Source organism: Boleophthalmus pectinirostris, unplaced genomic scaffold (genome assembly GCF_026225935.1).
Source record: "Boleophthalmus pectinirostris isolate CB_2022bp ecotype Guang Dong unplaced genomic scaffold, ASM2622593v1 HiC_scaffold_17, whole genome shotgun sequence".
Taxonomy (NCBI): Eukaryota; Metazoa; Chordata; class Actinopteri; order Gobiiformes; family Gobiidae; genus Boleophthalmus; species Boleophthalmus pectinirostris.
Window position 1 is genome coordinate 26705625 of NW_026571115.1, and position 27728 is coordinate 26733352.

At 36.7% G+C, this 27728-nt stretch overlaps 1 protein-coding gene across 3 annotated transcripts; it reads left to right on the forward strand.

Moving 5' to 3' along the window:
- The first annotated feature begins 8135 nt into the window (after positions 1 to 8135).
- Positions 8136 to 26081, forward strand: LOC110160490 (phosphoribosyl pyrophosphate synthetase-associated protein 2). Of its 3 annotated transcripts, XM_020925149.2 has the most exons (12): positions 8136 to 8524; positions 9125 to 9177; positions 10746 to 10812; positions 10898 to 11070; positions 11137 to 11252; positions 11759 to 11814; positions 11961 to 12106; positions 12957 to 12998; positions 15396 to 15466; positions 20399 to 20545; positions 21993 to 22161; positions 25904 to 26081. In XM_020925149.2, exons 1-11 carry the CDS (start codon positions 8442 to 8444, stop codon positions 22149 to 22151), a joined length of 1113 nt encoding a protein of 370 aa, XP_020780808.1. In that variant the 5' UTR covers positions 8136 to 8441; the 3' UTR covers positions 22152 to 22161; positions 25904 to 26081. The 3 variants fall into 3 exon arrangements, with proteins under 3 accessions (XP_020780808.1, XP_020780800.1, XP_020780815.1); XM_020925141.2 differs by having other exon boundaries at positions 21993 to 26081; XM_020925156.2 differs by lacking the exon at positions 12957 to 12998 and having other exon boundaries at positions 21993 to 26081.
- The last annotated feature ends 1647 nt before the right edge of the window (positions 26082 to 27728 follow it).

The window sequence follows — 27728 nt, forward strand, 5'->3', positions numbered from 1 at the left end:
CACAATGCACCTTTAGGTTTCTGCAGGTAGTGGTTTAACAAATAACTACGGTTCTGCTTTTTGTCATGTTCTTAGTTCTTTAAAAACAGTTCTATATTTTTAGCCAGGCTCGTGTCACCTAGTGCCTCCGCTCAATTTTATTTCTCTCCAGCGACTAGGTTAGGAATCGGAATACACTAGACGATTTCCAAAAACCCCGGAAGTGCGAGTTCGGGCACCAGCCAATCAGCGAAGAGTCATATATTCTGTGTTGGCAACAATTCCCGAGATCGAGGATTTAAAGCCGGAACAAAAAGAATGTTTGGTGAATTTTATCAAGGGGAAAGACGTTATTGCCCTTCTTCCTACGGGATTTAGGAAAAGCTTAATATACCAGTCAGCGCATTACATAAGTCACGACCAAAGAGCAGCGATTGGTTAAATAAAAAAAGTACCAGCCTAAAGTTGAGCGAACAAATCCTAATGCTGTGAGGTCAGACAGTTTCCTCAAAGTGAAATCGTCTGATGAATCAAGCTAATATATTTTAGAATATCACGCACAATATACTGATATATAGACTATTTTATGTATTGCAAAATGCTGATATTATTGATTTGTCACGATAACAAATTTTGAAGCATGATATATTGCTTCAGAGAAATATTGCAATACACGATAATACTGAAATACTTTATGGTAGTGATACAAAGCAAGATAATGCCAGGAAAACATTTTTAAATAGATGTTATCATTAAAAAGCCTGAACTGCAACAAATAAATGTCAAACTGACCCAGTAATTAACCACAGAAGTTATTTATTCTACTCTCTCCAGCTCAAATCTCACATTATAGTTAAAGCGATCATATACTGAGCCATAAATTGATACGATTGTAATTATTGTGGCAAACCTCATCGTGTCTCATATCAAATCACGTTGGATCCTGTTATAATAATTCCCAGCCTTACTCGACAATCAAAAATGCAATATTCATCAGCGGTCGCCATGACGTCAGGATAAAACATAATCCGTCTGAAGTTGAATTGTGAGTAGATTAACCTGCTGCCATGACATTGAATTTGTAGCAAACAGTTCAGATGAAGCAGCACTACAAATCGGATCAGGTTTTAGATTGTTTTGGATTTGGGTTTCGCAGGGTAACAAAAAAAATACACTTGGGATCGGCAGAGTAACAAGGATCGCCTCTAAATTCTCATTTTGTCAACACTGTTCTCGAAAAAGGATCCAGCGTTTTCCTGTTTCGATACTGATGCCGATAATTTGGCTTGAAGTATCTGCTCATAATCGATATCAGCCAATATTAGGACAGAGACTAAATAAAATAAAATAAAAATGATTCTCTTTAGACACTAGGGGTGTGCAAAAATACTGAAATATTGATATATCGTATCGTTTTATGTGCTGATACAGTATTGATATCATGGGCTGCTTTAACGATACATCACCAAGAGTATTTTTTGGTTTGTTTTACTAAATTATTTTGTTATAGTGCTGCAGTTTTGTTGCTTATTTAGAGGAAGGAAACAATTTTGTGCAACACATTTGACATTTTCACAGTTTTGATGAGTAAAATGTTTGTGTTTCATATGAACTTTGCACAAGAAGTTTTGGTTTAACAAAACTTTTTGTATCACAGCCACGATTTAGCCTTTATTTTTTATTGTTGAACTGTATCGAATCGCTTTGAAATATATCGTATCGAGTTGAAAGCTCACTGTATCGAGATGTATATCATATCGTGGCCTATGTATCGAATTATGTATCGTATCGGCAAGTTCTTAATGCTACCCAGCCCTATTAGACACATTGGTTTATGGTAAAAAGTATATATACAAATGTGTTTTGTAACTCTTATTTATCATTTGAAGTAACTACAGAACAACTTAACCGAACAATAACCAAAATATCGTGATATCGTATCGTCAAAAGCCTCACAATAATACCGTGGGGCATCACAATATATCAAATTATGACTTTTTTTTTTGCTTAAATTCATAGTTATGACACAGCAGCAGCTAAAAAAACAGCAAGAACTACATAGACCATGATCCTTTGCTCTGTTTCAGTCCACTCTACATGATGAAATAACAATTTTTACTGGATTATGACAGAAAATTAACACATTACGTGAAAATATCGTATAGAGAGATTTGGATATTGTTACATCCCTAAATATTATTAGGTGTTTGGGCCAATATTGTCCAGTAAATCATCTTATTACACACATTTATAGACAAAAATAGGATATTAAATGAAGCGATATCGACTGAACCGATATCCGATCCGTCAAAATGTCCAATATCGGCGGCGATGTCCGACCCCAGTATTGTATGCGGTGCAACCCTATTCTCGACTGACCTCAGGAGGGCATGGACTGTTTTGTTTTAGGAAACCAGTGCTTTTTACACGAGAGAAGTTAGAGAGAGGGCAGCTATAGAGGCTTCAGATAGGAGGTTATTTAAAGCCTTACAGGGGAGGTGCAATGTTCAGTAGGTGTGAACCAGTGTTAAACATTGACAGAGTGCCTGATAGTATACCACATGCAGACTCAGGCAAGAAACAGCACAGGAAAAAGCCACGAAATCTGGTGTAGACGGGGTAAATGTGAAATGTGAGACGTATGTAGGGCTGTAGTCGACTGAAGGAATTCACGGTCGGCTAAAGACGTGTCCCGTGCGAGGATTAAAGGTCTAATATTACGCCAAATTGACTCTTGTGAGCTTTAAGCCGTGTTAAAATGTTGTCACGTCATCAAAAACAGACCTGGAGTTGTGTTTTGTTTCATTCGCACATTTTTGAGTAATCCTTTATTATTAATCTGTCCACATCTCCAAAGCTCAAAACGCTCTGTGCCACCTTGCGATGTCATGCAGTGGTAGTTTTTAAGATAACAGCCAACTTTTCTCTTTAGTTCAGTAGAAATGTGCAATTCCAGTGCTGAAATGATCCAATTATCTAAATGATTCTACTTCTGTATTATTAGGGCTGCTCGATTATGGAAAAAATCTTTATCACGATTATTTTGGTCAATATTGAAATCACGATTATTCAAATGATTATTTTTTTTTGTTACATGATGCATTTATTCACCATTTATCTCCCACTTTGTTATTGATAATTTACGCAAAACTTTCAAATTGAAAATAAATATCAGCTACAAATATGAACCTTAGAGCAGTTTTGCCATGTATAAAACATAAAATGATTAAAATATATTTTGAACATAAAATAAGGCATAGAAAAACATAAATGTATTCAAAATAAATTGTATATCCAGCTGTTCTACAATCTCTATATTTTAAAAAAAATTTATAAATATACTTATTTATATAAAAAATATCCCAAAATAAACTTTCAACTCGATTATATGAGTTTGGAGATCGTTTGACACACAAATCAAAATTGCGATCAAAATTCGATTAATTGCGCAGCCTTATGTATTACCACATGACATCACAAGGTGGAATAGACACTGAGAGAAGAAGAGTGTGTGAATGAAATAAAACACAACTCCAGGCAGTTTTCTGATCTCCATAACAGAGATCAGAAATCAGATTTTTACTGTGGTCTATATCATTTTAATGCCAATAAAATAATTAAAATAAACCTTTGATTGTTCGCACTGAGGAAAGTACAGTGATACAACATAAAGTTCAAGAACAGCATGAGAATGAGAACATAAGCAACAGAAATCAAGATACATAACTATAAAAAGATGCATACATTCTAACAGAACACAGTGCCAGTGAAGTAAAGTTACATATGGCTACAAAAACCATGGCAAATAATAAGTGGTTTTGTACAAAGCTGCACATGAGAAGAGATGAACCGATTCAGTTTTTTCAGTTCTGACCCCGATTTTCAATACGATACGTTTATGTATTTGTCAATATGCGATATCAATCAATATACCGGTGCAGAGATTGATAACAGTATTTATTTCCTTTAAAATAAGACAGAATTGCTCCAAATGTGTTATGGAGCTGTTATGTGTCTCTCAAGTAACTATAAAAAACAACGCTATAAAAATAATAAAAACTAACATTATGAGACTTTCTCTGCTGCTGACTACGGACAAGAAATGGTCTTATTATATCAATTTATCTGTCCTGCTACGATATCGGCTCAATCGATATTTAAAACAGATATCCACTCCAACAAATTTTCAGTATCGCCACTAGGGGTGTGCAAAAATACTGAAATATCGATATATCATATAGTTTAATTTGGTGATACAGTATTGACATCGTGGGCTGTTGTATCGATATATTGGCAAGAGTATTTTCTTTGTATATTTAACTAAATTATTTTGTGAAAGAGCCACAACTGTGTTGCTCGTTTGGAGAAAGTTTAATTGTTTATGTGATACACTTGACATTTTCACTGTTTTAAGTAAAATTTGTGTTTTTCATATGAACTTAGTCATTTAATAAAGACTTTTAGAATAACAGCCATGATTTAAGATTTGCTTTTTACTGAACCGTACTGAATCATTTTGAAATATATCGTACTGAAACGTACTGAACTGGAAGTACACTATCGAAATCCGTATCGAATGGTGGCCTATGTATCATATTGACAACTAATGATACTTAGCCCTAATCGCCACCAATTTCTGATGTCCAGATCGTTGCATCCCCACATATTAATCAACTTATTTATAATTTGGCCAAGGTAAGACACTCTAGACTCTACTACAACTATTTGTAATTATGAAAAGTTCCAAAAATCGTGCATATCAACTTGTAGGCATTAGGGCTGTAGCGAACTAAAGGATTTTTTCGTCAACTAAAGACGGAATTGCAGATCGATTGCTCAACGTGGCAAAAACTCTCTTAACTATCACGCATCTCTATGTATCTGACCCCAGCTGCACTCACACGACTGCACCTGCACCGGAGTTACACGCAAAAACAACAATTTATGCAGAAAAAAGTTCTAGGAAAAATGTGTTTGTACAAAGACTTTTTACATATAAATACTAAATCTTTTGCCAACACGCTCACTCACTAACCTCTCCTCCTTTCTGCTGTTCTGCTGTCCCATATAAATCATTAGAATATAAACAAAATGATTAGTTGACGTAAATATCAATTAAGACACCAACACTCAACCGATTAATCAACTAAATAACTACAGCCAAAATAAGAACGCACAAGGGATTTTGCAATAAAAGCACGCGAACAGATCTTATATCTAGTTTAATAAGAAATAATCACAAGTAAACCAATCTGTAAAGCATTACACAAACCCTGACATCTTTTCCCTCATTTTATTTCTATTTCTTTGCACACTTTTCTATTTTATATGGGTTGGTAGCAGCATCTCTCTCAGGACATGTGCAGTGACGCAGCTAATAAATAACGACATCTAGTGGACAACTGCGGTATGACTACACAATTTACATTTTATAGTATTGGTAGGAAAAACAATATATATTCTTTAACAATTTTTTCCCCCTTAAATATACTTTTTTATATTCTTTTTCTTTTTTTTTTTTTTTAAATCATAAATGCTTTCAGTCAAAACACCTGACCTATACCCTGTTTCATACTCAAGAGCTGAGATTTTAGGCTGTCTCTCAAAGAAAAATCATGTCATTTGTTAAAATCAAAATTCAGTGGTAGAAGAGGAGACACAGGGATGAATCAGTAACTAGGATAGCTAACGCAACCACGTGTCTCTTTAAAATGCACTTTGATCCGACTAATGTAAATATTGCACCGTGCTTTTCAATGCATATGTGCACGTTTATATCATAAATTCGAATGACAGCCTTACTTAACACGCAGAACAATTATTACTACACTAATACCACCTCGTTTTCAGGTGATGGGGTCGACGTTTGCAAACCTAAAATCATACAAAAAGCCCACGTGTTTTGTCACAGTGCAATAACTGCTAAAGTCATGCACAATCTTTAATCAGAGTATTTTAAATTGTTTATGTCAATGTAAACGGATAGAAATAACAGATTTATTTTAAGAACTGTGGAAACGTACCTTTGGCGAATAGAGGTGAGTAAGATTGAGCCGCTGAGGCTTCCGTACATTCTGATAGTTGTTAATAATAAAGCTAGAGTGGTAGTCGCTATGGTAACCCATAGTAACCAACAACCGCTTCTGCTGAAACTCACGTAAAATAACAGGGAGTCGCACGTTTTAATTCTGTATTCTGTAAAATATAAATAAATACTTTTTTTTTTCTTGATGAAATTTAAATTTGTAATAATTTGACTCTGGCCAAGGAGACAATCTTTTACTACTACCATACTGATGTTAAAACGTCTATATCAGACATGTCCAAACTATGGCTCTTGACCCTCAGACTTCCAGGTGAATTGGCCCAAATTACCTTGCATCAATTAAAACATATTTTTTTACTGCAAGTTTTTTGAAAATCTGCCTTGATAAAGCTAATATTTAATATTTAGTGTGTGGCTTTAAGGATCTTAGCATGAATAAAGATGATGGTTCATTCTAACGTGTTAAACATGCACATATTTCAATTATTCCCTGTACTGAGCATCAGTCTACGGCCCTCGATTGGCCCTTTGCTTCATCTGTGTTTAGATATATGGCCCTTGATGAAAAAAGTTTGGACACCCCTGGTCTAGATATACATTTTTTTCATATTGATAATATAAATAACCATAAAGTAAACATAATTAGTAGTTTTCAGATTCTAGAATGTGATAATTGGAGGCAAGGGACAGTTTTTCCTATTAATTACATTTTACTTTAACATGAAATATCCAAAAGGTAAAGTCACAAATGTTGAACTTGGTATTTTCAATTATTGTATTATTTTATCTGCCCCCAATTATATTCATTAATATTGGACTACAGAATGCCGTGATATGTGAATCCCAGCAATAATTATCTATCTATTATCATTTATTTTCATAAGTTTGAATACAAATCTTCTGACAGTCCCTTGCATTATTAGAACCACATATATACCCAGTGTTGGGAAGGTTATTTTTAAAATGTATTCCCCTACAGATTACAGATTACGTACCTCAAAATGTAGTTTGTAACGTAATCCATTAAATTACTTAAAGTGAGTAACATAATCTGAATACTTTGGATTACTTGATTTGCTGTAAAGCAGCAAAGACTAGAATATCGTGACATAAGATGTTTTGTCTAATAAAAGACAATAAAAAGCCCAAATTAAAAAATATTATTGATAGAAGAGGAGGAGGAGACACGGTCCATACAGCATGGTTTAGTCCTGTTAAATCCTGGTTTAGTCCTGATTTAGTCCTGATTTAGTCCAATTTTAGTCCTATTTTAGTCTCTGTTTAGTTCTGGTTTTAGTTCTGGTTTTAGTTCTGGTTTAGTCCTGGTTTAGTTCTGTTTTAGTCCTATTTTAGTCTTGGTTTAGTTCTGGTTTTAGTCCTGTTTTAGTCCTGGTTTAGTCCTATTTTATTCCTGGTTTAGTCCTGATTTAGTCCTATTTTAGTCCTATTTTAGTCTCGGTTTAGTTCTGGTTTTAGTTCTGGTTTTAGTCCTGGTTTAGTCCTATTTTAGTTCTGGTTTAGTCCTGATTTAGTCCTATTTTAGTCTCGGTTTAGTTCTGGTTTTAGTTCTGGTTTTAGTCCTGGTTTAGTCCTATTTTATTCCTGGTTTAGTCCTGATTTAGTCCTATTTTAGTCCTATTTTAGTCTTGGTTTAGTTCTGGTTTTAGTTCTGTTTAAGTACTGTTTTAGTCCTCGTTTAGTCCTGTTTTAGTCCTGTTTTAGTCCTGGTTTAGACCTGGTTTGAGTGGAATTACAGAAAAAAAAAGAAAAAAAAAAAGGGATATTGCTCAAAATGTGAAAACAGGAAAATATCACCAAGTAATCCATTTATTTCAACAAAGTAACTGTAATCCAATGACCACTCACTGAAACAGTAACTGTAACCGAATACAGTTACTCATAATGTGTACTCTGATTACATAACTCCGGTACATGTAATTTGTTACTTCCCAACACTGTATATACCATTATGTGTCTAGTTAAATTTCTGTTTTACATTGTTTTCAATTCAAAATCTGCACCTCTTACAGTTTCAAGATGGCCGCCGCGATTGTCACGACAATATAACCCAGCAGTTCTCTAGCGTTATCACAGCCTCATAGATTGTTACGCAGTCGTGTTAGATACCCGCATCTGTATGACAGGTGCTAACTGCCCCTCTGTCCGTCCGATCCTGTCAAGAAACAGCTCTTTTAACAGGAAAATATTCGCTTAATATGTTGTTAAAGTTGTAAACGTAGTAGTGTAGCATCCCGGAGCTCATTGTGCGTTTTGACTACGTGTAAAGCTCGTGAAAACCGGTTAGCCTGTGCGCCGCTAAACAAAACAACAGCACTTACCAAGAAATTCTTCAGCAAACTGAACCTCAAGGTCATTTTATTTATTTAGCAAAAAAATAAATAAAATAAAAGCCACGATGAATGTTCCCAAAACTGGCTACCGCGTTTTTTCCGCAAATTCCTCCGCAGCTTGCACAGAACTGGCCAAAAAGATAACAGAGTAAGTAACATTACGTGGCATCGTTTCAGCCCATTGCCAATAGTTAGAAAGTCGAGTCATTCATGCATAAATATTTAGATTAATTGCAAGTTTTTCTGTAGTTCTCATAGATTTAAACTAGGGCTATGTTGGCACAATAAATCCATGCTTTAATCACGTTATTTTTTGCAATATTTGACGTGTATACTGTATAAATGTCACTTTACTGTCTCTAAAATATGACAGATTACAGATTAAATATTCATACATTTCAGTTTACTGTCCATCTCCAACATTTTTTGGACTTTTTAATCTTTCAAAACGTAAAATTTCTTTGTTTTATTGTTAATCACTATGGCAACAGTCCTACATTTTCATCATTCTGAAACCTTTGGGTAGTTCTAAATTTATGACCATACCGTAAGCGTGTAGTATGATTTGTCTTGCCATTTTTTTCCCCAGCCTGTTTTTAAGAAATATGTGTGAAAAATTATATTACAGTTTTGGCCTCCCCAGTGCAGCATCTTGTCTGTTTCAATTTATTAACTAATATTTATGTTACCGTTCAAACCGCGTGTCTTTATTTGATTTAAATTTTCTGGGTGTGTGTGTGTTTTTCAGACGACTCGGAGTTGAACTGGGGAAGTCTGTGGTATTTCAAGAATCCAACAGAGGTGAGGACAAGTTAGTTTACTTAGTTTCACAATTTTGTACACACTGGGCTCACTCAAAGCATAAATTTCTCGCAAATCCGACAAACAAAGCTGTCCCACATCAATCACTCGATGCATTAATGGATGGCCGTAATAATAATATTTTTACGATCTGTCAGAAGTTTGCTGAAATGTGCCGGGAATAAAATATTTTAGTTGAAGTTCAAGGATGACGACACAAAATGGATGCACTAGAGATCGAGCGATATGTGTTTTTTCATGACCAATGCTGATGGAATCCAAAGCAGCTGATGGTTGATAAGCTCTGCCAATATTTTTGTGTTGATATGTGAGACTAATTTTGATAATTCATTAATTAATTCTCAGTATATAGTTTAAATTCACTGCAAAATCACCCACAGCCCTTTTTTTAATCAGAAGCTGTGTAGTGTTAAAGTGTTAAACTTAAAATAAAGCCTTGTGTGTATTTTTTAGGCAGTGGATAGACCAAAACTAAATATTGGCCTATGGGGGTGTTCCATGAAGCGAGCTAAACTGAAAGTCTGGCTCCAAGAACGTCTAACGAAACAGTGTAGTCAAAAGCTTCAGCATGTGCGGTCACACACCTGTCTCTGTCTGATATAGTTGAAAAAGTGACTTTTATAGTCGCGTGTGGCTTGAGACTTTTACCAGCTGTATACTTGTCTGTGGACACTGCACTCATAAAAAAAGGCACAGGTAATATATTAAAATGATCTTGCACATGTGACTGTTGTGAGGGGCACAGACAGACGCTGGTTTAGATTCTGAGGATGGACTAGTTTTCAGTGGGTTCTGTCTGTTCGCTCCTTCATCACGTCTGCCCCTTTCTCCTCTTTCTCCCGTCTCTCGCTCCCTGTCAAAAACTGCAAACATGTCGACACAGATTTGGTAATTTCTTGTTAGGATACATGTGAAGAGTTCCGTTACTGTTTTTACTTTTACTTAAACTCCGTGCATACTACCCATAGATCTACTGGTTCTACATCTGCATCGGGAAGAGGTTAGGCAACTTAATTCTGTACCCCGCATTAAACCAGCTCTGCACTCCACAACCAGCCTCCTCTGTGCCTATGAAGCGAACAGGAGAGCGGGGAGTTGTGTTTTTCCTCTTGCTCCTCAGATCAGAAACACCGGAAAGGTTCTGTGTCCCAAATCAAACTCTTGTCCGTGCACGCTGTGGCTCCTCTCTCGTTTAGTCAAATCATTAAAAACATCAAAAACATCACACTTTTAGCCCATTGAGTTAAATTTGGTGAGACTCAGGCTTATTTCTGTCATGGAACGAGTTGAGACTTAAACTGGATGATGAGAATTTTTTAATCATTCTGAAACCCATGGAGTCATTTGTGTTTACAGTTTCAACAACTTCTTCAACAATATAAAAATTTCATCCCACAATCAATATATCATGAACGAATTCCTTATTGAAGATGTTAAAAACTCATTATTTCAATTTTGTATGTGATCTTATATCCTCTAAATGTAAATAATGGAAAAGACTAAACATTTTCAGAAGTATTTTACTCTTTTACTCTTTTTTATTACAGAGACTAGAGTGGATGTCAAAGAGTCCGTACGTGGCCAGACTATTTTTATCATCCAGACTATACCCAGGTAAGTGCAAAACCGAATGATTATTTTGATCTTTACACACATGTTAGATTACCTTGTTAAATTATTTCTGGATTTTTCTTTTCAGAGATGTTAACACAGCCATCATGGAGCTGCTGGTCATGGCCTACGCTCTCAAAACGTCCTGCGCCAAGAACATCATCGGAGTCATCCCGTATTTCCCCTACAGCAAACAGTGCAAGATGAGGAAGAGGGGCTCCATCGTGTCCAAACTGTTAGCGTCCATGTTGGCCAAAGCTGGTACGTAACTGTTAGGTTATGTGACACTTTAGTATAAAAATCTATGTTATTTCTTGTATTTCGTAGGATTAACTCACATTATAACGATGGACCTACACCAGAAGGAGATCCAGGGCTTCTTCAGCTTTCCTGTGGACAACCTCCGTGCCTCCCCATTTTTGATACAGTATATTCAAGAGGAGGTAACGTTATAACACAACATAAAGCACATAAATTTAGAGATATATGTGTATAGGTAGCGCCGTAGCAAGATTGATTGATGGGCTATAACTCAATTCAACCATTAAAGGGCCCATATTGCAGTATTATGTTGTTTCCTCATCACAAACTTACCTGGAGTTCTTGTGATGTAGTGTGGTAATACAAGAAGTTCTCCTCTGTGTTTTTAAACTCCATACATCTTTACTGGAATAATGTGCATCATTTACTTCCCGGAATTCTCTATGCAACAAAAGGTCAAACAAAACCAAAAACAAAGGGCAAGGTGGAACAGAGCATTTTGAGTTTTGAAGTGAAACAAAACACAACTCCAGGTCTGTTTTTGAGGAGGTAACAACATTGTAACATGGCTTAAAGCTCACAAGAGTCAATTTTGTGTAATAAAGGACTTTAAAATCTTACTGCATGTGATATAATGTGACATTACATATTGCACCTAGTTTGAGTGCAAACTCTCTTCTGTTGACAGATTCCAGATTACAGAAATGCAATAATTGTTGCAAAGTCACCAGCAGCAGCCAAGAGGTGAGTAACAACAACAGAGAGAGTGCATATGAGGTCTGTCCAACTAATATTTATGTTGGACCAAATGTTTGTGACACATATTGATCTGTTGATAGCCCCTCACAAACACACGTGTGAAGTGTAATTGTGCTTTCGTGTGTGTGCAGAGCACAGTCGTACGCAGAGCGTCTCAGGCTGGGACTGGCTGTGATCCACGGAGAGGCTCAATGCTCCGAGTCAGACATGGCTGACGGCAGACACTCCCCTCCCAGTGTGCGCAACACCACCGGACACACCGGCCTTGAGCTGCCCTGTAAGATGCACCACAACATATATCCTTATATACCACTCCTCTGTCACACCACTGACACGTGCAGTCACTACATTTCAACTCTACGGATCCTTCATATCATCAGTTATACTCACAGATGTGCCTTTTTGTGCCGCTGCATGTACATATGCATTATTGTTTCTCCATGAAGCAGAAATACTAACCGGCAAAGTCAAGTACTAAATATCTACTTTATGGCTTTAAGGCTCATTGACTCATTTTAAATTGCCGACAGTCTTAACAAGGCTCCTGTGCAGCTCTTTTCATATTTGCAGTGTCTACATTGTGTAAAGCTCATATGTAAACAGATACTAAAATTTCTAAAGATTGTGTCCTTGGCAAATGACTTCCAAGCATTTTGTCCAGTATAATTTTTGTCTGTATCTGTAAGCTTGTGTTCATTCTTAGACTACAACCTTTTAACAGTTTTAAGAATTCTCTTTTAGTCAACCAGAAGTGTATCCCGCTTTACTAGTTTTGGCTACTCCTTGTAGCTTTTGTCTCCTGGAAGAGGTGTCAGACACTAGGGGGCACAGAAGCTTTCCCTGCTGTTCAGCAAAACCATTTCACCGGACAAACTCCAACTCCACCTCTGATACTTTTGACAAAAGCTACAGGAAGTAGCCGAGACATGTAAAGCACTTCTGTCGTTAAGACTATAAGAGAAACTCTGATAACCTGGACTTTAAAATCCTCTTTTAAAACAGACAAAGACAAAAATGAATGAATGAAATAATCTTTTATTTTCAGAGGATTTTCCAGTCTTGGCTTCACATGTTTATGTCAGATAAATGTGCTTTTTGTTAACGTGGTGTTTATTTGTTGATAATAGCAGGCAAACAACAAGCTCCGTTCCCTGGCATAGAGCTCCCAAGTACGACCGTAACCTTAACTTACCTGAGTACTTCTGAAATGACTGACTCCTCTTCAATTTTATTATTATTTTTTTGGATCTGTGCATGTTAAGCAGGGTTTGCGTTGCATCATGTCATTTGCCAGTCAGGTATCCACGTACACGCCAGAAACCAATCTTCAAATCAGCGTTATGATAGTTATTTTCTCACCATTGTAAACGTATTGGATGCCAGACTGGTAATACAACAAGATGCCCAAAACCCGACCTGTTTTTGTGATCAGTTTGTTTTCCAAATTCTTAACGAACCTAATCTAAACCATGCCAAACTACTTTTCTTTTTATTTCAACTTCAAATTATTTCATATCTGGACTCATATTGCCAATCAACACATGGTGCACCCATTGAAAGCCTGTTACTTTAAACCTGATTAACATTTGTTCTTTGCATGTAATGACGATTGAGCATGGTTTGAAAGCTAACCTAAAATGCTAAATGATGGTATGATGGAGGTCTACAAAATGAATGGTTCAGCCCAGCTCAGCCCTAAGTAGCCAAGTCAGCTACTATGTGTGTATCGGAATCCATTGATACACTTACATACGTATTTTTTGTATTTTATTCTGATATAGTGTATTCGCTCGTGCAAACGTGTGACAGGTTCTGAAGCTGTGGTCCTCGTGGTATTCAACAAACCATCTATTCTGTTAATGCTCCTTCACAATCAGATGGGCTGACTGATTGCTTTCTCTCTTACCCTTTTACGCTGCGTTTACATGCACACGCTTACACGCTCAAGTTTAGTTTAAATGTTAAATTTAAATGTTCCATTTAGACAGATACTTTTTAAGTTTAGTTCGGGTACGCATGCGATTTCTGAAAGAATAGGTTGTGTTCATGAGTCACAACATTCTTGAGTTTAATGACATACTTTTCAGATTTCGTAAGTCAACCCTGGTCCCTTATCACTCTCCCCTTTAGACCTCCAAACATTGTCCCTTCTCACTTCCCCTTAGCCCTTAACACCTTGCCCCTTCTCACGTGCTTTTTAGTCTTCAAATCTTGCCCCTTCTAACTGTCCCCTTTAGTCCACCAGATTCCACTCTCCCTAAATTTCCCCTTTAGTCCTCCAAACCGTCCCCCTTCTCACTCTCCCCTTCAGCCCTCCAAACCTCGACCCCTCTCAATCTCCCTTTTAGTCCTCCAAACTTTGGCTCTTGTCACTCTCCCCTTTAATCCTCCAGATCCCACCCTGCCTAATGTTCCCTTTAGTCTTCCAGACCTACTCCTTCTCCTTTAGACTTCCGTTTAGTCCTCCAAACCTTTCCCCTTCTCACTCTCCCTTTTAGTCCCTCACACCTTGTCCCTTCTCACTCTCCCCTTTAATCCTTCAAACCTTGCCCCTTCTCACGCTCCCCTGTAGTCCTCCAAACTTTGCCCTTTCTCAGTCTCCCTTTTAGTCTGCCAAACCTTGCCCCTTCTCAGTCTCCCCTTTAGTCCTTCACACCTTGCCCCTTCTCACTTCCTCTTTAGTCCTCCAAACCTTGCCCCTCCTAACTTTCGCCTTTGGTCCTCCAAACCTTGTCCCTTCTCAAGCTCCCCTTTAGTACTCCAGACCTCGCTCCCTCTTACTCTTCCCTTTAGTCCTTCACACCTTGCCCCTTCTCATTCTTCCCTTTAGTCCTCCAGACCTAGTCCTCTTCGTTTAGACTTCCCTTTAGTCCTCTAGACCCCGCTCCTCATCCCCCGTAAGTCCCCCAGATGTCATGTTAACCCAACCTATTACGTAACATTTTTATCAGAAATACTCGATAGAAATACTGTACATAATAGTTGTTTTTTGAGGTGTAGCTTGTGCATGTAAAGGCGGCGTTCTGCAGCGGCGATGTCCAGCTAAACTAACCCCGACCTCACCTGTCTGGAGTGAAGTTCTCAGTGCTTGTAAGATCAAGTTGCCTGTTGCATATTGGTCACGTACAGTATGCAGACAGCTGTATTGTTCCTGCCACAGCCGTATTGGGCCTGGCCAATGATGTGCCTTTGTATGTGTGCGTGTGTCCAAGCACTGACTTCTGATTGGGTATCCTGGGCAGAAAACCCGCCCCCCTCCCATTGCATCGGATGGTTTTGCATGGCATGTGCTCTACTCTGTTTGGCATCGCAGTTCAATCTCCAGGTGGGGTAGAATGGGGTCAATTATTGTTATTATTATTATTATTCTCTAGAAAAATTGTGATTTGCTTTCTGTAATATGCCCCAGAAATCCAACAATAATAGAAGATGATGATTTTTGCATCAAGCACAAAGCATTTTCTCAACCCATTTTACCCAATCTCCTGAGATGAATTTGATTAATGCAGAACATGTTTTATTATTATTATTTTTTTATATGACTTCTTGTGTGTTTTCCATTTCAGTGATGATGGCCAAAGAGAAGCCTCCCATCACTGTAGTCGGAGATGTCGGAGGGAGAATTGCCATCATTGTGGTAAGTTGTCATCAGTATTAAAGGTGCAATGCATAACTTTTCTAGTGAGGCTTAGACTACTTTTACACTGAAACGAATCCGCAAATCACCGTATCGGAAACGATCTGCGTCCACACACTTCATTTCTGTGTTCGTGAGTCTTCCCTATCCACACAGCTTTGAGCGTATTTGTTTACGTTTTACAGAAAGAAAACTTAAAACCGCATGGCTAATTTGCATAAACTGAGCGCTCAAAAAACAGCTCGGTATTGTGCGCTGATGCGGTTCAGCTTCTGTCGGACTAAAGGACACGACTCAGTGGATTATATGTGTTTTTGTGACAGGGGTTGTTCTGCTAATGGTGAGTCTCTATCACTTTGGAGATGGTTCATGTTAAACTTTTCAGAAATTATCCGTCTGCAGGTCATACTCATAGACCGTATATATGAATGGACATATATTCTCTCTTAGCTTTACTTACGTTGCGTTAATTACTTCGAGGTGCATAGACCTACATCAGCGTATCAGCGTTTTTAGGTGTCCACACAGTGCCAACTCAGATCTATACTCAGATGAATTCATCCGTCTGTGGAGCCATTTTCAATCGGATGAGTGTGGATGAACACTGCATCCACAACGAAAACAACTCGAATACGTACTAGTGTGGATGGGGTCTCAGTCAGTTGCTTTTCTCCGTGGAGATGCTGTTGCTTTAGCTAGAATGGTCCACAGTATGGCCTTAAACTTGTCTATCTGGCATTTATTTATTTACTTACAGGCAAAATAACACGTTCAATTTCGATACCATAGCTTTAAATATCTGCCGATCCCTGATATCAACTGACACAAGTACAGAGATTTTTCCTTTTTAAACTAAAATAAAATAAGGCTGAACTGCTCCAGATATGTTATGGAGGTGTTATTCATCTGTGAAATAACAACAGAACAGCTGTAAATAAAAATTCAAACATTATGAGACTTTCTGGACCATTTACAACCAGAAAAAGCCCTATTCGCACAGGATTAGTATGACCTGTGGACCTTTGGTGATTTGTAATAATTATGGAGAACGCTTAAGATCTTAATCACGTGCAAATGTGCCATGTCTGTAATTTGTAAAAGTGTGTAAAAATTGTGCCGCAAATTACCTGCTATATTTCGCCAGACTCAGGAGTCAGGTGATAATACTAGTTGTTGTAATTGCGCGCCTTTTCAATCTCTTTCTTTTCTTGCTGCGTTCTTTTCTATTTCAATCTCTGTGTCAAAGTCAGGAAAATAGAGTCATTTACGGACTTCTCTTATCCCTTGCGAAAACGCTGCAAGTAACACAAAAGTGGGGCGGTAATTTACAAATTACCAGACATCCCCAGGTTGTACTTATCCTTTGTGAAGAGGGTTACACCAATTTATAAACCAAACTAGGATATTGAGTAATTCAGCAAATGTTTAAGAATCAGCGCCGTTATCAGATGCCCATTTTGGATCTGTTCATCCCTAATGTTAGTTTTTGTTGTTTCCTCATCAAAAACATACCTGGGGTTTTAATTTTGGGTCCGGTCAAGCGGTAACGGAGGGAAACGGGCAGATTTTTTACATTCAAATAGCTCTTATTCAGAAACTAGAGGGACTATTGAAATAAGTAAGGTATTAGAATGTAGGAAAGAGTTAACACTCCAACAGGGTAAAGTTAACCCTGTGATATTCTTTCAAGTTGTTGACAAAAAATTTTAAAACTCATGTCGGTAACGGAGGGAATGAAATATGCAGCACTTTTTGGGCAATAAATACAAACAGCGATAACTAGCGGTTCTCACATATCCTTAACAAACTGGTTTGAATATTTGCTTCATATAGTTTTCTACCATATGGTACAAGATTAGGTTGAAAAACCTCTTACTTTTTGAGTAATGAGATTTTTTATTAAGAAAGGTCATGGTAACGGAGGGAAAAGTAACGGAGGGAAAATTGTGCAAGCAAGTAGAAGGTGCATGATTTTGCATAATTTGTCAGCTTTTTTTCTTCTGAATACTTTAATATTACTTCAAAATGAAAGGTAACTATTTCTATAAAATATGTCAGTCCTTCCAAGCAAATTTTTATCATTTTAAATACATTTTTTTTTAATCATGTACCTTCATCAACAGTTCAAAGATCGAATAACACAAGATATGATGAAATACATCAATTTATTTACATGATTTGCAGGTCTTTGAAATTTGGGAATAAATTTTTACATACATGGTCTGTTTAAAACTTATGTAACTTTAGAACCAAAAATGGTACAGAAAAAAGGTAAACAGTTTCATAAACTAGAGTACATATGTATCTGTTGAATACATTTTTATATCAGATGCATTAACTTGAATTTTTAACCTTGCTGTATACTTCTGCTTGACCGGGCCCTTTTATTTCACTCACACATGTTCAACATACAAGCCCTGCATATTTAGGCTGAGTTCTTCTCTTAAATAGAATACACTATGTTCCACCTTGTGATGTGTGATGTGATGAGATAATACAGCGCTCCTCTGTGTTTTTTTCCATACGCCTTCACGAGAATCATTTGCATCATGACATCACGGCATCACAAGGCGGAACAGTGCCTTTTTAGGGTTACTCAAACATGTGTAATCCTCCTGGTATGTTTGCGATGAGGTAACAGCACGGCTAAAAGTTCTCGGCGAATACATTTCGTGTAATCTAGGACCTTTAAGGGCAAAATTAATGCCCCTTAAATGCCCCTTATACACCCACTTCTGTAATTAATTAGTAATTGATGAAAATCCTATTAGCGGCGCAGCCCTCCTCGCCACACCTAATGTATGTTTACTTTGAGTGACGGGCGTGTTTAGCCGGCACAGTAAACAGGACCTGCATTAGCTTAAACATTAGTCGGACAATCTTGACAGAAAGGGAGTGGAAAGGAGTGCTTTCTGTGTGGTGGTCTATGGTAAATTATGAAGCACTCTAGATACATATTTACACCCAGAGTTTAATTCAGCAAATAAATGTTTGTCTGAGAACAGCTGCGGTCGTGGCTACAGGAAAACCTCCCTCTAATAAATCAGCCACTTGGTCTAAGAGCAACAGTCACTGTCTGTAGTTTACATAAGTGTTACCGTGCTTGCATCATACTTTCCCATCTATACAACCTCATGAGAAAAAGTTTATTTTTAGAGCTCTTGTGAATAGTAGGTGGCATTCACGTGGCAAAACAACATTTTACTAACAGTCTATAGTTTAATATTAAGGCAGGTCAGAATTCTGTGATAGCGTTTTATTTTTAATTGTGAAAATTTTAGGGTGACCACATTTTCAAAATTCTAAACTAGGACACTAGGTTGGTATAAATAAAACTGTGTAAACAGTGCGTAAAACTGTGCATTCTTGTGTCAGTCATAATCTGAGGGACTTCAGTTGCTGCTTTGTTTTTTGATTTATGGTCATTCTGAAACATGTTTTTCTGTATTTTGGCTAAGTAAATGTCATTTTATGCTCCTCTTGACTGTTGCTGGGGGTCAGATTAGTCAAAAATTGTGATAGCCCTGTTTTCGTCCTGGTTTACAGTTGAGCAGTCTTGGTTTAGTCTTAGTTTAGTCCTGGTTTAGACCTGGTTAGATCAAATTGGTCAAACATAGGGACACCTGGGGCATTTCTTCTTTGTATAAAACTGGGACAAATCAGTGGTTTTGTATGTCTGCTGGGACAGGGGACACAGGGCTCAAAACTGGGACTGTCCCAGGTAAAAAGGTTATGTATTGTCCTGGTTTATGATTGATATCTTTGTAATTACTGGGCCTATCCACATGAAACAAGAACTACCATAAACGTCAGTGTCTTTCTCGTCAACACAAATGAGGTAGAATGAGTCCTTCCACTAGTATTAAAATGGTGGAATAATTCTAACACTGACACAGGCGTATAGTTGAAGACTTAAATTGACAAGATTAATCTAGAAAATTTGTTTCTCCCAGTTTTTACAAATTATAAGGTAAAACAAAAACTGTGAATCACCCTAAGAGGTCCTAATGACCTCTGCCCTCTATCTGAAATAATATCACAATCTTCTGACTTCACATGAATGCAATTTTTAAAGCAATTGAAATGTGGCTGTGGGTTGAGTTAAGACACACACACTACAGGAGTTTTCTGTCTTAAACGATTTTTAAACGCGTGACAAAAAAAGCACACACCACAGACACGAGGAGAATCTTATGAGACTTAAATGTCTGCAGACCACAGGATATACATTTTTGAGCGCAATCTTAAAATGACTCACTTTGAGACTCTTGAGTGTTCTAAAGATCAAAGCTCTGCACTTCTAGTTAAAATACAAGTCAAATCTGAGTGTTTATTTGTGAAATGTGATGCAAAACTTCAGATACATGATTTTTAATGCACAGAAGGCTAACGATAAAGTCCACAGGAAGTAGACTCCCTATCACTAATCTGCAGCTTCACCTCGATCGGTGCGCTGTGTGGATATAAACGGACACACACGAGGAACTATTCTCGCTGTTTTACTTTAAAGAAAGCCTCAAACTGGATTAATAGCGCTGTTTTGTGGACTGGCTGTCATTATTTGTAGAGGGCAAATTCTAATATGAATGAATACTGCAGTTTAACTTTACACCTTTGCGAGAGGTGAGTAATAATTATTTTCAATATACTGAGTTTGTATCTTGCACCCCTGTGTCCGTAACTCCGTTTGTCCCTGACACTCTGTTGTTTTATTGTCTTTTACCGTATATGATATGAAAGAGCAGCTTGGAATCGCACCACACATGAGGAGCGCAGACACAAAGTCCAATCACCCCTTCCTGAACTCGGGGAGAAGCAAATCACAGCCATAATCTGGCAAATTCTCCTTTAGTGTGTGGCGGCCTTTACAGTGTTTAGTCCCAGTTTCATCTATATATCTTCCAAAAGTAATAAAGTTTTGTGTTTTGACAGGATGACATCATAGACGACGTGGGAGACTTTGTTGCGGCCGCAGAGCTCCTCAAAGAGAGAGGAGCCTATAAGATCTACATCATGGCCACTCACGGTTTACTGTCCGCAGACGCTCCCCGGCTCATCGAGGAGTCTGCCATCGACGAGGTGAGAGGGCAGCTGGGGCTTCTGGGAAAATCTGTTAGTGCAGAGGATGAAGGTGTGAGGGAAGCTACATTGTAAATTTATTCCATCACTAGAATAATTTGGATAATATCAGCTCTGGAATTGGCCATCTCTATTCAACTAAAGGTAAAAGGAGCTGTTAACTTGAAAACTACCACTACATGACATCACAAGGTGGAACATGGCATTTTGAGCTTTGGAGATGCAGCCAGACAAATAACAAAGGGTGTGTGTGAATGAAACCAAATACAACTTGAGTTAACAGCATTATAATATTGCCAAAAGCTCATAAGAGTCAATTTTGTGTAATATTAGAAGAAGCCTAATCATGGTCATTTTACTGTAGTTATTTATAAAAACAGGACACATCTACTTGGTTTTGTGGTGATATAATTCATCTTTAACTCAGAATGAAGACTCTACTCGACCCTAGACAATATTTTCCTTGTAATGATATGGAAATAGGACTGCAAATGTTTATTTTTCCATTTATAATGTTAGTGCTATCCTACTACCAATGCTATTACTACACTGTGCATTAAAATACAATTTGATATAACGGTACCGAGTACAGTGTACGCTATAAACCCAAATACGTTACCAGAACTTAAAATAATTGAGCCAATCGATTACCTCAATTATTTTAAGCTGATAAATTTAAGTCACATATTTGCAGTTAATATGACTCATATTTTTTTTTGTTAAGGCAGCTCAGTTATTTTAATTTATTATGACTTCAAAATAAAATACAAATTAAAAACAATACAAATAAAATAAAATAATACATTTAGTCACATTTCAAACCATTTGCCTTGATCAAATGATTATGTTTTTGTGGTTGCAATTTATTTGTTATGATAGATTTTAGTACTTGTTTGGTGAAGCGCTTTGAAATTGTATTGTATTTTAGCACATACTATATAAATTAAGTTTATTTTTAAATCATCTCTATTTGAAACAATAAAAATAACAGGACTTTATCATTCCCGGCATTTAATTACAGTATTTAATTTTACTAAGTTGTACCTCATCTATATTTTTGAATTATGCTCATTTATACCCACATTTGTTCCTTTTAATGAAAAAAAAAAGAAAAAAGTTAATTACTCAAAAAGAAGAACATGTTACAGCAACTTGACATAATTAAGTTGTAGGATTATTTCTAAAACTTTGAGTATATTTAATTACATTGAACATTCGGGTTTACAGTGTAATCTATGTACAACTGTGTTACTGTCACATGCTTAATAAACTAATAAACGGAGGTGAACTAAAACTATACTGTGTAGTTTCAGGTGTCACTTCCCTTTTCAAGCACACAATAGTACCTTCCAAATATAATACTTCTACGTCAACCGCCCAGAACCAGTTTCAGTGCTTTCATACGTATTATTTAAAGTCACAGTGCGGTACTTTTTTTTCTCATCAGGTTGTGGTGACAAACACCGTCCCACACGAAGTCCAGAAGCTGCAGTGTCCCAAAATCAAGACGGTGGACGTGAGCATGATCCTGGCCGAGGCGATCAGGCGAATCCACAACGGAGAGTCCATGGCCTACCTGTTCCGTAACATCACAACTGACGACTAGACCTGCGGAGGTGGGTCCAACTGTGAGAAATAAACTGTACAAATATGAAGTTATGCTATGCCTGCCAGGATCACATACAATACACTACATAAAGTAACAAAGAAACAAACATGAAAAGAGATTGAAGTTTTCAGACGGTGTAAATTGTAAAACGCGGTACTGAAAATAAGTCGAGAAGAGTAAATATATGCTTGGATTTTAATGTAATGCTGCTCATTTGAAAAAAAAAATTCAAGCGGAAATAGTGCTGAAAAAAAGTCTTAGGCAGTTTGTGAATAAAAAATGCAAAAAAAAACGTAAAAGTAGGGCTGAGCGATATGGCAATGAAAATTTACAATCATGTCTTCTATGGGTGTAAATTTCCCATTCATATTTTCCATAATATGTGGTCACTAGAGTTGGGTATCGTTAAGAAGTTGCCGATACGATACATACCTCGATACATAGGCTTCGATACGATACATATCTCGATACAGTGCCCTTTCGATTAGATATGATACATTTCAAATCGATTCAATACGTTTCAGTAAAAAATAATGGCTAAATCATTGCTGTAATACGAAAAGTCTTTGTTAAACCACTTCTTGTGCAAAGTGAATATGAAACACAAACATTTTAATCCTCAAAACTGTGAAGATGTCAAATGTGTCGCATAAATGAGTTTCCTTTCTTTAAACAAGAAATAAAACTCTAGCTCTGTAAAAAATAATTTAGTGAAATATACCAAAAAATACTCTTGGCGATACATCGACACAGCAGCCCCTGATATCAATACTGTATTATCACAATAAATTATACAATACGATATTGATATTTCAATATTTTAGCACAGCCCTAGTGTAACTGTTCATGAGACATAGATTTTCAGTCATAAAAAAAAAATTCAAAACCTAAAATTCTGTTTATCTGTCATTTTGTTGATAATTTGCGATTTATACAGTTCATAATCTAGTTTCCCGCTGCATGACAAGCGATAAGCTTGTTCATGGCTCCCTGTGCGTCTGGGTCGTTTTAAATAAACTTTTACAGACTTGAGGGGCAATCCTGCAACATGGCATGACACAGTAGAATGTGTATTGTATATTGCTGAGATATTTTATGAATTTTTGTTCCATTTACTGCCTCAGCAACACCTACCGCGTACCATTATACCTTAAATCTCCACAGTATTAAATTGCACAGGGAGCACACTACTGGTCAAAAGTTTTAGAACACCACACTTTTTTTTCCAGTTTTTTACTCTCTACTGTTACCAAAACGTATTCTAAACTTTTGATTCATGAAAGTGTCCACCTTTGGCAGATAGAAAATCTGAACACACTCGTGGCTCGTTCTTTTTACAATAGAAATGAAATATTCTTCAGAAAGTTCTTCCCAAGTCTGTTGCAGAAGTTCTCATAAATGTGTGGCACTTGTAGGTTTCTTCGCTTTCACTCTTCTCTTCAGTTCATCCCAAAACCAGCTCGATGGGGTTTAAGTCTGGAGACTGTGCTGGACACTCCATGTTTTCAAGTTTACCATTTTGTTCTTTTTCCTGAGGTAGTTTTGGCAGAGCTTGGACTTGTGTTTTGTATCTTTTATCTTTTTGTTAAACCTCTGGATGTTCAGTTCTTACCTTTGTACCATTTCAAGCTTTTCATTGGACTTGCACGACTTGAATTGCAATAAATAACTGGAAAAATGAGGGTGTTGTAAAACTTTTGACAAGCAGTGTATATGCTCAAGATATGATTTAACCTCTAAAGAGTCCCCTCAAGTCGTACACCGGTGCCAAAAGCCGCATACACTGATGACGTACTTCATTTTTTTGAGTCTATATGCAAAATATGAATGGGAAGTTGCGATGCCGTGAGTGGGTTGAACCAATCACAGTGCGTCACATCGCTCAGCCCTCCTCAAAAGCAGACCGGTAATGAAAATATAGTGCCTATAAACTTTGTGTAATCCTTATAATCAACCTTGTTATTGTGAAAGTCAGCTGTCCTCCTCAAAATGGTAAAAGTTCTCTTGTCCAGATGTTAACCACAAATGACACACACAAAAAAATACATGATTTGTTTTAGCATTTTTTCACACCTGCCTAAAACTTGAGCTCACAAGTTATGGTACCTCACGTCAACTGACTGAAGCAAACAAATAAATGACAATATTTTCACTTTAGATTTTAATTGCAATACTTTCACAGAAGCGTATTTTAAAACGACGTTCAAGTGTCTTGTTTCGTTTGCTGGATTTTTGCACACTCTGCCACATGGAAGTATATACATGAATTCTGCTGTGAAAAAAACGAAATAAACCATCGAAAGACTGTAGGACGTGATGGTGGTGGAGAACAGGGCAGTAGCAGTTTGTTGTTTACTGTTTACCTCACTGTGTTAGCGTTTAATGGGATAAAGAAACCCACTGTGCGCATTTATCTATATGGTGTTTTGAATGTAAACGAGAAAGAAGAGATATATTTTTAACATAAATGAAATAGTAATGAAAATAAAGTCTTAATATTTAAACAATTCAGCCAATTCCAGTGATTAATTTCTCTGTCTTGTCTTAAAAATCTTATTGGGTCTATTTTTCATATGTAGCGTACTGCGTATAAAGAGCCTGTATGTGGACTATTTTTAAACAGCAGCATGCAATCAAAAAAATAAGATCACGTTTTTTGAATAACTACATTTTAATAGTCTTAATAAAGCATGAACAAAGACTAGTTTATTAAGATTCAGACTTCAGATTCAGTGAAATTTTGTTTTTAGAGCTTTTAACATTGTTCCCTCATCAAAAAAACATGCCTGGATTTGTATTTTCACACTAATTTAACACATCTGCTCCTACTTAGTAATAAAAAACTCACAATTTTATATATATTATTATTTATTTATTATTGTATTTTTAGTTGTATATATACTTTAATATATATGCCTTATTTGAGTCTAGTCTCTTTTTTTTTTTTTTTTTTTTTTTGCTACTTATGCAGAATTTATTATGACCATTATATATATTTTCTCTTTGTTATTATGATGTGATGTATGAGCTACTGTCTCCAAGTAATTTCCCTTGTGGATCAGTAAAGTTTCTCTTAAATTACCAGTATTCTTACATCACATGTAAAAGTCCAGGATGTTTTAAGTCCATAAATCAAAATTGGAGCAATTCTGCTGTCAAATTTTGTTCATTCCAACTGCATACTTGTTCTCATGTTGGAAAATATTACTAAACCTAGTCATTTTTCTTTACTTATTCAATAGCAACTCCTTCTGCTGCCAGTAGATGGAGCCCTAACCCCAGTTCCCAGTATACTGAGCATACCTGTGTATATTGGGTGTAGATAACCATCATTTTAAGCTCTAAAACATGAGATGCCAAAGCAAAGTGTGATTAAAGGCCAGCAACAATACAATATTTTTAATGAATACCATAACCATAAGTCCTAACCCTCATATAAGTAATAAGTAGTAATCCTGAATCATTCTTAATCATTTGGCCATTATGTCTTTGTTCATGCTTTATTACGAGGTGTAGTTATCGATTTGTTTATATCTTGAGCTGTATGTTACCCTATAGAAACTAAATTAAATTAACAAAATTCAATTAGGTTGGTGCTGGTTGCTACTTTTTGTATGAGTATTTCTGTGCTCAGGGATATTCTAAGCCATTTGTGTGTTTTGTGTCGCTGTTTTGTTTTTTTTGTTGTTGTTGACATTTACAGGTTGTCCTTCCTCTGTCTAAACTTCTTCATTTTCTTGTATTAACAGAGTCAGATTCCTCCTGCCTGATGGCGCAGGTGGTACAAGGTTGTATTGTTGTTGTTTTTTTTCCACCAGCTAGTTCTATTCTGGTCATTGTCAACTGTCATCTGCTCTGTATATTTCAAGTCCTACATTTCAGGCCTTGGTCTGCTGTTGTACATGAAATAAAAGCATTTAAGCTACATGTGTGTCTCCTGGGTATTCAAATAAATACTTATGAAATATTCTAACAATAATGAACATTTCAAGTATCAAGTTTTTTTTTTTTATTTACAAGCTTGCTCTGGTCTGTCAGGTACTTGCAATATTGATTTTACACACATCTGGGTTATTCTCCATGGGTCAAAAGTGAATCAAATGCCAAAAGATAATAAAGAAACAATGGAGTTTTTAATGTATTAAAAGCAGGGTTTAATAATCAAAAATAAGCATAGTTTAATAATAAAATAAAGCTTTTGTTACCAGGATATCTGATGTCATGGTTACAAAAATAGCACCAATGTCACTTACTAAAATTAGATTCCAAAATAGTACATTCTTTGAGCTCTGTTTATTTATTTTTTTATAAAAATACTACAATTACTTGAGAATACAGTCTCCTTTCTCTACTTTCATTCATTCTTTTATATACTTCAGGAACAATAATGATGTATAGTCCTGGATTTCAGGTGATATCACAACATTCAATAGGTCAACAGTGTTTAATACAGGTCGTTAAAATGAATATTGTTGCTACTGTATATGCAAATTTCCGTTGTGATATGGCAGGTTCTTGGGCCAGTTGAGGGCAGAAACGATCAGGTTCAACATTTGTTAGTTTACTTTTGGAATATTTCTAATGAAAATACAGTTTTATGAATCATGAGGTTCAGCTTCCTTGTTATAGACGAGATCTGAGGACTTTTGACATTTTCTTTTGAGTTAATAATTGCTATGATAACGGTGCTAGCTATTTATAGCTCTGAAACTCATGGACTCATGGATAGGCAAATCTGGCTCTTACCCTTTACCCTGCATCTGGGAGTATGGCATCATCGCTTTGTAGAATCTGAAAACCACCAATGACCTTTACAAAAATTAAGACGTAAACTTATTAAAAATATGAATTACAGCTGAATTATAGTTTCTACAAAGAGTAGTTAGAAGAACATGATATTCTAGGCCTAGTTATCCACATCTTCTGAGAGAAACTAGTCCAGGCGTAGTTGTAATAGGCCTTTAAATGATCTTACACTTGTTCACAACTTCTCAGTCCACTAATGCCACACTGAGGAGCTTTGACCAAGTCTAGGAGCACAGCCACGAACACATCTGATACGAAACAACACCATCACTGAAAAAACAAACATAACATGACAATAATTTTTAATCAATTTGACGCAAAACTAACCAAAAGTAATGTGATGTCTACCTGGTAAAGCTGCCTGGTACCTCGACCTCGAACCGTGACCATGCGTGCTGTGCCGGACCGGTCTTTGTGCACTTGCAGCCGCGTATTAAAACCGTGCGTAAAGAGGAACTTAAAACCCGATAATCAAAGGTACTTCCTCGTAACACTCTGGGGAACAATGCACCGAGTCTGTGAACGTTTATGGAAAGAGGAAGCGGATCTTTTTTAATTTCTAGATGTGTGTGGCCATGTTGGGGAATTTGCGCAGGTACAGGTGCAAAAAAAAAAAAAAAAAAAAAAAAAAAAAAAAGTTACAAAACGCTACCTGAATTTAATTTGTGCGTAAAGTTTGCGTACGCGCGGCACATTTAGCTAGAATTTGAATTTTCTACACGTTTTTGGAGACGTGTGCGTCAAATATTTTTTGTTTTTTGTTTTGCT